Raw genomic sequence first — 12,112 nt, forward strand, 5'->3', positions numbered from 1 at the left:
CATCCAGGACATTTCAACTGATGCCTGAGTTACTTGACTACACTTACCTAATTGTAAATATTTCTTCGTTTTCAGCTCCAAAAATACTAGACAGGCACTTCAAAGTTAAAAACTTTAGAGGCATTTCACCTACCTAAGGATTCCAAAATTAAGCCAGGCCTAAAATTTAACTATGAAGGACGTTTTAACATCCTGTGTTTTCTACAGACTGTTTACTGCACTGACAGGGTGGTTACAATCCTGCTGGAGTTGGGGTTGTCACACAAAAGCAGGAGCATAGTACTGTGCAGGTAATAGCTGCTATGGCTGGAACTGGGGGACATTTTACAGAGATTTGCCCAATAAAATTTTAATAAAAAAGCAAATCCATTCACCCAAATGGTTTGCACCAAAACCTTTCTCAAAAGTCAAAATACCCCCATTTAATGCAGCTCCTAAAACTCAAATGAGACCATTATTTCTTTTACCACTGCAAGCTAGATGTGTTGAATCTGAACTTCCTCCACACCCTTCTTTCACTTCACAGAACTCTGGTGTCAAAAGCCCAAATCAAAACTTGTTTGGGAAGCTAAAAAGTAACCCAGGCAACAACAACAACAAATGTTAAATGTGTGTCCAGCTACACCCCCAGCCACATCTGCAAAGGGCTTTTCTCACTGTCTGCTCTCAGGGACAAGATTCAATCCCAATGACGGAACTGAGGCGCGATGAAAACAGACCCCAGTCCCAGCAGCAGGCAAAGTCAGGACACCCAAATCCCAGGCTGAGAATGCTCAACACAGAACTTCCCCTCTGTGATCTCCTCTCTTCCTCAATGAGCATCTCTGTTCAATAGCAGGCTGATGTGAAATGATGTCTTAAGTAGCCTTTTAAAGTGGTCTTAAGACTACTTAAAATTAATGAAGAGGGATAATACAGAGCAAAGCTTCAGCTTGTTTGTACAAACCGTGGCAGTTTGACATCTCTGTGGCTGCACAGCAAAAGGCAGCACATCCCTCCAGCATGAGGGCAGCACTCAGACAGGGAAAGGGGCAGGAGCCACGGAAAAGGACTGACCTTCATCTCCACACACGAGTTTCTTCACCACACAGGGGATCTCCGTGTAGCCAAAGCCCTTGAGCTGCTCCACCTGCCGAGCTGTGATGGGATGCTCCCACATGGCCGTGTTCATGGCCGGGCAGAAGAGCAAAGGCTTGCTCAGGTCCCACGCGCGGATGACACAAGTCTGCAGGAGAAGCCAAGAGAGGGTTTGATTTCCTTATTCCTTCCCATCCCTTTGCTGCACAGAAGTGCCTTCCCAGCCTGGGTGTCATTTTGAGGCCAAAAGCCTCAATCTGTCAGCACAGCTGGACTAACCCATGGGCTGAGACTAATTTGTATCACATTCCAGCCAAGCTCATCTCTGACAGGCAGGAAAGATGAGGTAGGCTACCCAGAGGATAAATCCCACCCTGCTCCAGCCAGCAGCCCAGGCTGGAGCAAACCAAGCTGGAACAGGACTTACACAGACTGTGTGGGAGACAGAGAAGCTGAGAGGTGGCCACAGATCTTATCAGCTCCAGAGAAATCCCCAGGGCAACACTTCAGATAAGCCAGCTGCAAAGCTAAACACTGAAAGTTGGCAATGAGTCTTCCTGAAATGAAATGCCAACTGGATCCGTAACTCCCCACAGGGGAAGCACTGGTGCTTCCAGGATACAAGCAGAGGAGAACATGAGCGCATCTGGGCTGCGGCAGGAGATGCTGGCAGATTACAAACCACCTGGCAGCTCCTGTGTGCTACAGGGAATCAAATCTGACTCCTCAGCATTTCCAGATAACCCAGGATCACCTCATCCCCACAAAAAGATAAATGCTGGTTGTTCTTAGTGCAGTGTCCATCAGGTTCTCCAGGCCTTGCTGCATTTAAGTCAAACAAAGGAGCTTCCAAGGGCACAGCTCAGTTCTCCTTACAGGAACTCTGCCCATCCTTTTTTATACCCTGTGACTTCAACCCTTCCTAGCACAACCAAATCTGCTGGAACCTGTTCTGAACTGCCAACCAGCACCTCCAGCATTCACTTCCCTTTCCTGGAGCTGCCTCTTCCCTTCCCAAGGCTCTCCAAAAGGACTGGCAGGAGTCTGTGAAGCCATGCATCCCTGACATCCTTCCTGAGCTCTTCCCTCTGCTAAACCAGCACACCCACAAAAGACCCAGAAGGACAAGACATTGCTTGTCCCTCCCACAGCTCTTTCTGGCTTCTCTCAGATCCCCAGTGATCTGCTCTGGGCGGATTTTGTTCATTTATAGGCACTTCTTACCCGAAAGGCTGTAAGTCATGCAGATCTGCAGCTGCCTGAGACCTTTTGTGTGGTTAATGTCTGGCCACAAAACATTCAGCCCCATTGAAGGTCCCCAGCACCCAACAAAGAAGCAGATTCTCTTTTAATACACTTTCTGATTAGCCTGAAGAGCCTCAAGAGCACTTTAAATACCAAAAAAACAAGTCTGGACAAGCAAAATACTCCGTAGCTGAGACTGGGAGGTAAGTGGGCATGAGTATGTTTGAAAGTCTGTGCTATGTTAGGTGAGGGAGGTGGTGAAGTAGCAGGAAGTAAACAGTTTTATCTGATCTCACAGGTGTCTTTCCAGATTGCATTGAAAAAACGTAGAGGAACTCAAGAGTGAGTGAGTGTACGAATGACAGAGAGAAGGTGGAGGCAGATAGAAATACCACCCTCCAGAAAAAGCAGGGAAGACACAAAACAGGGACTGGGAAATAAGACAAGAGACTGACAGAGCTGAGGAGTGGGAAGGGACACAGGTCAGGGAAGGAAAGAGAAGGAGCAGGGGAGCCATGCTGGGGAAGAGAGACAAGCAGATGGAGTGGCAGCAGCACATGCAAATGTCACTGTTGGTGATGCTGAAGCCCAAGTCTCCATGAAGGTAAGGTCAGGCAGTCCTGAGGGGTGGCAGCACTAGCAGGCAGAGCTCGGTTACTCACCAGCAGGTTGTCACAGATGCCATTGGCAACCTTTGCCAGCGTGTTGGCATCTAGAGGTGCCACCACCATGAGGTCAGCCCAGCGCCGGAGCTCGATGTGCAGGACGGGGTCCGAGCGGCCCTTCCACAGCTGCGGGAGAGATAAGGTGGGGAGCACAAACCTCACACACCTCATCAATCCCACCTCAGAAAACACAATTCCTGTGCCTCCAGAGCACAGTTAAGGGATGGCAGCGGATCAGTGGATGGCGGGATCCTTTCCCCACAAAGACAATTCACACATCTGACAACCAGGGGTTTCAACTCATAGGAAAGACCTGTCCCCATCCACAGCATCCCTTAGCTTTGGAATTATTCCTAAGAGCTCCATCCTACAAGCAGCTGAAGCCAGGCAGGCCCAAAACAGGGACATGTTTCCTGGGGAACCCATGTGATTTATAAGCTTCACACTGAAATGAAGCTGCCCACTGGCTTCTCACAAGGTACAGACCCCTAAGTGAACAAGTTACTTTTAATTAGGATGCACAACACCACTCACAGCAGCAAAGGAAAGCCTCCTAAGTACTGCAGGGAACAGTGTCCTGTTGGCTTCCTACAGGATGGATGAGGCTTAGCCAGCTGGGCACTTCCTTCCTCTGTTGGCTCTTAGAATCACAGAATGGTTTGGGTTGGGAAGGTCCTTAAAGCTCACCTTGCTCCACCCCCTGCCATGGGCAGGGACACCTTCCACTTGACCAGGTTGCTCCAAGGCTCATTCAATCTGGCCTTGAACACTTCCAGTGATGGGGCAGCCACAGCTTCTCCTTGACATATTCACTCCTGAGTGAGTATTTCTGTTCTCACTAAAGCCCTGAATTGCTCAAAAGAACCCTGCTCTTAAGAACTCAGTTAACTGGGAAAGAGTCCTGAGAAGCAGCAAACAGCATCAGGTGCTTATTCCCCAGAGGACACCCAACCACAGGCCAGCACTGGGTGCACCAGGGCCACAAACTGCTCCTTCTCTGAGTCATGGGAAGCCACAACAAAAAGGCAGCATCCGGAAAGCCGAGGCTTCCTGAACACCTTTCCCACCTCCTCCACTCACTTCTGTTTTTTCTCGTAGTTTTATTGCCAGAGTGAAATATCTCACAAAGACAGGTTGAGCAGGCTGTCACAGCGAATCCAGAGGAGGCCATCAAGTTGATCAGAGGGATGGAGCACCTCTCCTGTGAGCAAAGTCTGAGAGAATTGGGATAGTTCAGCCTGGAGAACAGAAGGCTTAGTGATGACCCAAGTGTGTCCTTGCAGTGCCTGAAGGAGCCAGCAAGATAGACAGAGTCTTTGGAGAAGGGCCTGGAATGACAGGACAAGGGGAAATGGCTTCCAACTGACAGAGGGCACAGTAAAATGGGATATTGGAAGAAATCATTCCCTGTGAGGGTGGGGAGGTGCTGGCACAGGTTGCCCAGAGAAGCTGTGGCTGCCCCTGGATCTCTGGAAGTGTCCAAGGCCAGGATGCAGCAAGCTGGGATAGCGGAAAGTGTCCCTGCCCATGGCAGGGGATGGAACTGCATGAGCTTTAAGGTCCCTTCCAACCCAAAGCATTCTGTGATTATTTCCCACCACAAGGGCTCTGTGCCTGCTCTCCAGTGTGCCAGCAGACCTCAAAGCCTGACCTGCACCTCTTCCATCACCCCACTGAGGGTTCCTCAGAAATAACTGCCTGGAGCTGTAGCACCCTGGGGTCCAGTAGGTCTCCAATCCCCAAGGGCAGCCATAAAGTTTCCTGACTGCTGCCATTGACATGTTTCATCCACTTAAAAGTGATATTCATCTGTGAGTGCATTGGCAGGAGAAGGGGTAAGGAGAGATCACCTTGTGCTCGGATCAGTACTGCAAAGCAGGGATGAAATGTATGGGAAAACAAATCTTGATGCTTACACAACCAACCTCTTCATACTCAAGGACTTTCAAAGTGTGTCAATAAAACTGCAGTCAGGAGAAAAAGCCATTTCACAGGGTGCAGAGATGTTCACAGCCCCGACAGCTGAGCTAAGGAGAATGAAGCTGCTGCGTGCCTGACAAGTATGACTCATGACAAGCACCAAACATGCTCACCATGGCACTGCAGTGGCTGTCTTGACATTTCCTGACACTCCTCTTAGAGCCCTGAGCCTACGGTGGAGAGAGACCACTGCTACCCTCCCTGTCTGCTGCAGGACAAAATCCTCCAATCCATCAGGGAAGCCTCTCTCCTCCTCCTCATTTACAGCATGTCCTTCAAAAGCCACATTCCAAACATCCATTACTAGACCAAGGAGGGAGTCTTGGCCCACATTTAAAAAAGAACTAAGTGTGGTGTCTTGCAAGGAAACTTAAAGGAATGCTTATATTTGCAAGAACTCACCTGCCACTCTTCTTCATCACCATAGAGGGTCACAGGAATCTCCTGAGCATTGTAGAAATGTTTTGCTCTCTCAGTAGTGACCACCTTCACCTCGAGCTAAGCAGAAAGAAAAATACCACTGGTTAGACTTGAGGACAATTTTGAAAGTTTTGTGGCTTCTCAGAGGGTCTCCCCTACTCACAGCTGAAAGGCCAGGCCACCACAGGCATCCACAAGAGCCAGAGACTCATGTCAACCTAAAGCAGGCACGTTTGCCAAACAAAGAGACAAATCTCTGTGTAGGTATGCTCATAGCACAGGGTTTCTGTGCAGCAAACCAGTGGCTTCCACAAAGAGACACTGGGTGAAAGGACTGAGGTTCTCTCTGAAATCTCAGATAAACCTGCTAAGCCACTGGAACCTTCATTTATTGGCATCTACTGGGGAAACTCTATCCCATCCCTCAGATATTTATCTGACACACACACTTACAAAAGGTGCTAAGGTGAACCCCTCATTTCCTCCCACAGAAATCTTCACAAGTGGAAAAAGGGGGGTTTTCCCTGGTTTCTGTGTGTTCTGTAGCTCTGACAAATGTTGCCTGCTCCTGTGAACAGCTCCTGCCACAGGCAGTGAACCAGAGGCACCCTGCACATACCAGGATCAGGCAGTGTCCAAGTGGCTCTGCATGCCTTGGCTGCCCATGCAACATGGAACTGAATTCCCAGCTGCAATTCTTCCCAAGCATATTCCTTAAACCAGTCACCAGGCAGGCCAACGCATGGATGGAGCACTCTGAACGCTGTTAATTAGAAAGATGAACCTCAGGCTACTGATTACAGTGAAAAATACTCCTTTTCCATGGTATTGGCCACTGCCTGCTCCTTCCAGCAGCCCACAGAACCCACTGCCCAGTTCTGTTGATCCAACAGTGAGATGGGGAGAAACCAGCCCCACAAGCAGCTCCTTCCTGCTGGAAAACTGTGCCTTGAGGCAGAAAACTGATGAGGCACTTGGTGTGTGCACTCCTTGCTACAACCAACTGCTGGAAACCTCCAAGACCCAAGAAGTTCTCTGCAACAGCAGAGATGAGACAGAGCACAATAACCCAACTCCCAACACCACTTATTCGACTGGGAATGAGGCAGTGCTGGCTCCTTGCATCCTGTGTGACTAGAATAACAGCTGGGAGCAGTGGAAAATCCCAGCCCTAGCATACTGTGGTCATTGGTATTTTTCCTTGTTTCCTGAAAGAAAAGTGATGTGATAATACAGCTGCACATTTTTGGTACTGTATGCTTGCTTTTTCATCTCCTAAAGGTCTGTTTTTCTCCAAGCACCCCTGACTTGGAATCACAGGTGTCTGCAGTGTTTCTGAGTGTGAAGATCACACTCACAGGCACGAACTAACTGTATTATTTCATGCTAACCTCACCCCACAGGAAGCTGCTCGAGCCAAGCAGCAACACCCACAAAGGTGCTATCGCCGCTGCACTGTGGGCCTGGGGTGAGGTGTTAACCTCAGTCTGCACGAGAATATTTATTTGTGGGGTTTAAAGGGCACTGTGCAGTTTGAAGGAGGATGTCTGCTCTCTGAGATGGTGCCATAATAAAAATTTTTAAAAATTATTTCTTCCAAGCGTAAGCCCAGGACTAGGGAAGAGCTCTGGCTATCAAGCACTGCATCCAACCATTCCAGACCAGAACATTCCAGAGGGATGATCAAGGAGTCTGGGTGCTGGTGGCTGAAATCCCACCAGCCCCAAAAAAATACCCTCCCTAATGAAGGTTTTGTGCTGGGGTGGGCTCCTGGCTCGCTCCTTCTCAGCAAGTCCTTCAAGTCCCTTTGGCTACATTGGAAAGAGATCAGTGTTCTCAAGATCACTTTAGCCTACATAGTTTATTCTTTCTATTTACCTGGCACACCCTCTGTTTGCCTGTGGATATCTTAAACAGCAAAGGCAGTCTGGCCACACTCAAACTCCCTCACTGGAGACAGTTTAGATTAGTTAGAGGTCTTTAGCTTAAGCCAAATCTCCAAAACAAACTTTACCACAAAACTGCTCTCCTGTGTTCAGGCAACACTGTTGGTCTCTGATAGAGGATTCTCCTGGCACAGCCCTTTCTACTCAGGGTAAAGAGGTCCATGTGATTATTTTTTAATTACTTTCTCCTTTCTGACAGCAAAATCTTTACAGACAGCCTGAGCACAAGAGAATGAGCAGCTCCTCTGTGAAATGGCACCTACAAACTGAGGCAGAGGCTGCCTGGCAGGTGCACAATGAAGCAACAGGGTGTGATTTATAAACCTGAAGTCCAGGTGACATCCTGGAGCTTCAAAAGCAAAACATTTTGCCCACAGAAAAGTTTGTCCTTGCCTTTCTTTATCATAGGGTCACAGACTGGCTTGGATTGGAAAGGAAATTCAAGATGTTACAGATCCACCGTCCGCCATGGGTAGGGACATCTTCCACTATCCCAGGTTGCTCCAAATCCTGCCCAATCTGGCCTTGGACACTGCCAGGGATCCAGGGGCAGCCACAGCTTCTCTGGGCACCCTGTGCCAGGGCCTCCCCACCCTCACAGGGAAGGATTCCTTCTCAGTATCCCATCTAACCCTACCCTCTGGCAGTGGGAAGCCATTCCCTGTGTCCTGTCACTCCATCTCTTGTCCAAAATCCCTCTCCAGCTCTCTTGGAGCCCCTTTAGGCACTGGAAGAGGCACTAAGGTCTTTCCAAAGCCTATTGCTAATCAATATCCTGCCAGTATGATTTTGTCAGTGTTCCTGCCCAGACACTGAAAAACTCTAGGAATCAAGTGAGTTAGATGATGAGACACTGCTGTCTCCTCCCATACCAGGTGCAAGGGCAATAACCAGACTGCCAGGTCTGTAAAGATAAGGCAGTGAGCTGTAGTCACATCCTCTGGCACCTCTGAGGAGGTGTTAAAGTTTAATGAGCAGAAAAATCACTCTGCCAAGTCATTCACCACAGATCATTTCAGGCAAAACATCAATTTAAACTAACCACTCTGGGTGCAAGCCTGTAACCACCATCTCCTCTGGTATAAAAGCCTTTCCTCTGCTCCTGCCCTGTCTGCTTTGTAAAGTTCTGCTCCAGCAGTAAAGAAATTAATGAAACAGCCTTGTGCAGGACTCAACAAATTCAATGGGAAAGTTACACCGACTCAGCAGGCCTTGAGATCACAGTAAATAAATAACTTTGATTAATAAATTGTTAGAAACTCCTGGATGTCTCACTTTTGGTTCTTCTGCCTTAAAACCAGCGGCCACAAAGTCTGCACAGGATGTTACAGACCTCTGGGCCTGCACAGAGAGTTTGAGTCCAGCTGTCTGCAGCTTTTAATTATGAAACAAACACTCAGGGAAAAGGAAAGGGTTTGACCCACATTCCCATCATGGGTCATCTGCATTCTGCCTGTCACCTGCACAGAAGAATGTTGCAAGCTCCAGAAGCAAAGGAAAATGGATGATAGCCAAGCTAATCCAAGAGGGAGAGGATTAAAAGATCCCTATCTCTGGCTCTGGGCTGGTCACCCCATTCCTTGGTGTCATTTTTCTTTGTCCTTCTTACTTCAGGTTGGGACATTTGACCTCACTAAACAGGTCAGGTCAAGCTATAAATTCACTAAGGCCTCACTTTGCAACCTCTGCCTCAGTTCAGTACCCTTTCCAGCTTGGATATCAACAGCAACCACATAAATCAGCACCTCCTCTGCCTCTACTCAATGTACCCACAAGGTAAAGCCTCCTAAATTACCCCAAAGGACAGTCATGAAGCAACCTAACCAACAAATCTGCAGATTAAAGTGCACCCTCATGCACCTACCACTCTTTTATTTCACCGCTCCAAAATATTTCCTCCATTTCTAAAATCCTGGAAGTTTTCTATGTTTAACTTTATTCTGCGGCAGAAAAGAGCATGTTTCCCTCCCTGATCAGTCACCAGTGGCCTCTGCTGGGCATCTCTGTTACTCCAGAAAACAAATACTAAAAAAATACTACACAGACACATACAGCAGTTTGTGTTTTCTCTTTCTGGTTTTACAACATCAGTTTTCCCTTTCTGGGTCAGACAGCTGCATTTATATTTGGAAAATCCACATCCTACCCATGGGAAACTACAATGTCCTGGAGATTCCAAGTTTCAGAAGCATCATCTCTGTCTGCAACCACCTCTGATAACCTGACTGACAAGGACAAATTCCAGGAAAAAAAACACCCAAAGCAAAGACCTTTTCAAGTATGAAACGATAAGCAAAACAAAAAGATACATAAATTTAAAACAGGAGGAATCCTCCTCACAGAAATTTTCAAACTAAAGGGCCCCCAAGGAGGAACTTTTCATTTCAGCAGAAGCCACATGATCTCTCCTCAGAACCAGGAAAACTCCAACTTTACAAAGCTCCACCAACAGCTTCACTCACCCCAGGGATTTTCAGCAATTCTGCAACGAGCAGGGGCAGTTTCAGGGCAGCCACACTTCCAGTCACTCCCACCAGGACATGGAATTTTTTCTGCGGCACGGATGAGCTGTTTCCTGCAGGAATCCCTGGTTCTGGCAGGGAGGTGGGCTCCATGCTCCAATCAAACACTGCAGGCACAGAAAAACAGAGCCTCTGGACTAACACTGCCTCCAAGCACAGCAGCTCTCCAACCCCAACATATTCCCGAGGGCACAGATCTGATCCCAGACTCTGCAAGAGCCAGAGGCATCCAGAACACTCATCCTACAAAGCTTTCAAGCACCAGCAGAACTTTAAGGGCAGCCTTATGTTTCATTACAATTGTCTCTCAGATACTGGCAAACAGACCCCTAAAACTTGAGCAGACAGGCTATGAAAGTGTAGCCTTGTGAAGTTCACGCCTCTCAAAATTAAGACTCCCACACGTTGAACATGGTCCAGAATGTAGGATAGATAAATGAATAAATTTGGGAAAAAATTTTACATCAGGTTCTGTAAAGATACACAACCCGTGCTGAGTTGCCTTCCCTTTGCACTCTCTGGTGATTAATAAATACAGAGATGTCTTAATAATTAAAAATGTGGGGCCTCACTGCATGCACAACCATCTTATTTCTTACTGTGTTCCTAAATATTTTCAGCAGCACTAGAAATTAGCAGCTTTAATTCAAGTCTCCTCTTGGCTTCCCTGTTCTGCTGCCACACTGATAAAAATCAGAAATTAATGTTTTGGTGAGAAAATCATTAGAATTAACACAGATAGCTCAAATATCATTAACTAATCAGTAATCAGCAGTGAATTTATTTCTTGAAAAAACATTACATTCAGTAAAATTTATTCCATTTTAGTGACATTGCTGTTATTCAAACTAAATGGCTTGGAATCACTTTTGGTGGAAAGAAAAAGATGGATATGTTTAGGCTACCCTGATTTGTGGGATCGTCTCAGAGGTTGGAGTGAGGGGCTGGATAACCCAGAGAGAGGAATTAACCCAGCACAAACACCCCTGCTAACCCTTCACACCACCACCACAACCTTCTGTTTCCGTTCTCTGCTCAGAGCTGTGTGTAACTCCAACCCCAAAGGTTTCTCAGGTGTTTATCAAAGACCTTGCCAGGATAAAAGGCCAATTTCAGCTCTGCTGATTAGCGAGGGTAATTAAGATCTGAGGAAATGCAGCAGCACATTGACTGGTAGATTTCAATGCTACCACCACACTTCACGTATTTATCTGTATCTAATTAAAATCTGCAAATTATTATTACTGAAAAATAATTAAAATTATTATCTAGTTACAGCATCCTTAGGATGTTTCCAAAACTTCCCCTGAGATTTCTAAATGACAATTAGTTCATCTGAAACATCCACAAATTAAAGCCTGGGGATTAAAACGGAAGTTTTCAAGCGGGAAATTTACAAAATGCTTACAAATAATAAAATAATTGTTAAAAATTGTTCATAATTATAAAATCATTGTTAATATGGTAGAACAAAGGTAAAAATAGTAAAATGGTAAAAAAAAATTAAATGGTACAAGTTAAAAAATAATGGTAAAAACAGCAAAACAGTGGTAAAAGTTATAAAACAACGGCACAGACTTGTAATAAAAGCTGTATATATAAAGATGTATGTAATATAACGATAAAAAAGTGCTGGGCCGCGCTTTCCTCTTACCCAAACACAGCTGTGGGGAAGCAGCCACTAGAAAACAAGTACTTTACAGGCCCTTAAGGATTAACTAAATCGATTTTTAATGCTGTAGCGATGCTGAAAACGGCTCCAAAAGGCGGCACGGCAGCACCTAGAAACCCCAGGGGCTCCGAGAACGCAAGCAACAGCGCTCCAATACCGATCGCGGCAGGGCCGGGAGCGCCGTGAGGGCCGGGAGAGCCGGGAAGGCTGGGAAAGCCGTGAGGGCCGAGAGCGCAGAGCTCCGGGAGCACAGAGCTCCGGCCTGAGGCTCCGGGCGGGAATGACGCCACAGCCCGCGGCCGGACCGGAACCGGCAGGGGGTGCCGGGAGATGGCGCTGATTGGTCCGGGCAGCGCGCGCCCCCGGCGCTGATTGGTGCCAGCTGCTCGCGCCCGCGGCGGTGATTAGTGCGGGCAGCGCGCGCGGCGGGCGGGAGGAAGGGGTGTCATGGCGGCCCCTCACGGCCCCTCACGGGGGTATGGCGGTGGCGCTGCCACCCCGGAGGGCTTTGTGCCCCTCGGTGCCCCGGTCGCGCCTACGCGAGGGATCTCGCCAAAGGCAGGCCGGTGGTTTCAGGCTGCTTAG

At 47.7% G+C, this 12,112-nt stretch overlaps 1 protein-coding gene across 7 annotated transcripts in view; it reads right to left on the reverse strand.

The window, feature by feature from the left end:
- The window catches only part of PPCDC (phosphopantothenoylcysteine decarboxylase), a 33,583-nt gene extending 21,747 nt beyond the window's left edge, over window positions 1-11,836 (reverse strand). The window contains exons 1-5 of one of the 7 annotated variants that reach the window (XR_014854365.1): window positions 10,455-10,593; window positions 9,796-9,962; window positions 5,370-5,465; window positions 2,985-3,113; window positions 1,057-1,225 (exon numbers count right to left, since the gene is read on the reverse strand). Coding sequence is in view for 6 of the 7 variants with exons in the window: in XM_085071014.1 (XP_084927140.1) it covers window positions 1,057-1,225; window positions 2,985-3,113; window positions 5,370-5,465; window positions 9,796-9,962; window position 10,455 (562 nt within the window). In the remaining variant the exon portion in view is untranslated. Of the gene's footprint in view, window positions 1-1,056; window positions 1,226-2,984; window positions 3,114-5,369; window positions 5,466-9,795; window positions 9,963-10,454; window positions 10,616-11,509 lie in introns of those variants that run through there. The other 6 variants (XM_085071014.1, XM_085071011.1, XM_085071012.1 and 3 more) reach the window with 6 other exon arrangements.
- Between the last annotated feature and the right edge of the window lie 276 nt (window positions 11,837-12,112).

The sequence above is a fragment of the Lichenostomus cassidix genome, chromosome 10, assembly GCF_008360975.1.
Source record: "Lichenostomus cassidix isolate B80296 chromosome 10, HeHo_3.0, whole genome shotgun sequence".
NCBI classification, from domain to species: Eukaryota; Metazoa; Chordata; class Aves; order Passeriformes; family Meliphagidae; genus Lichenostomus; species Lichenostomus cassidix.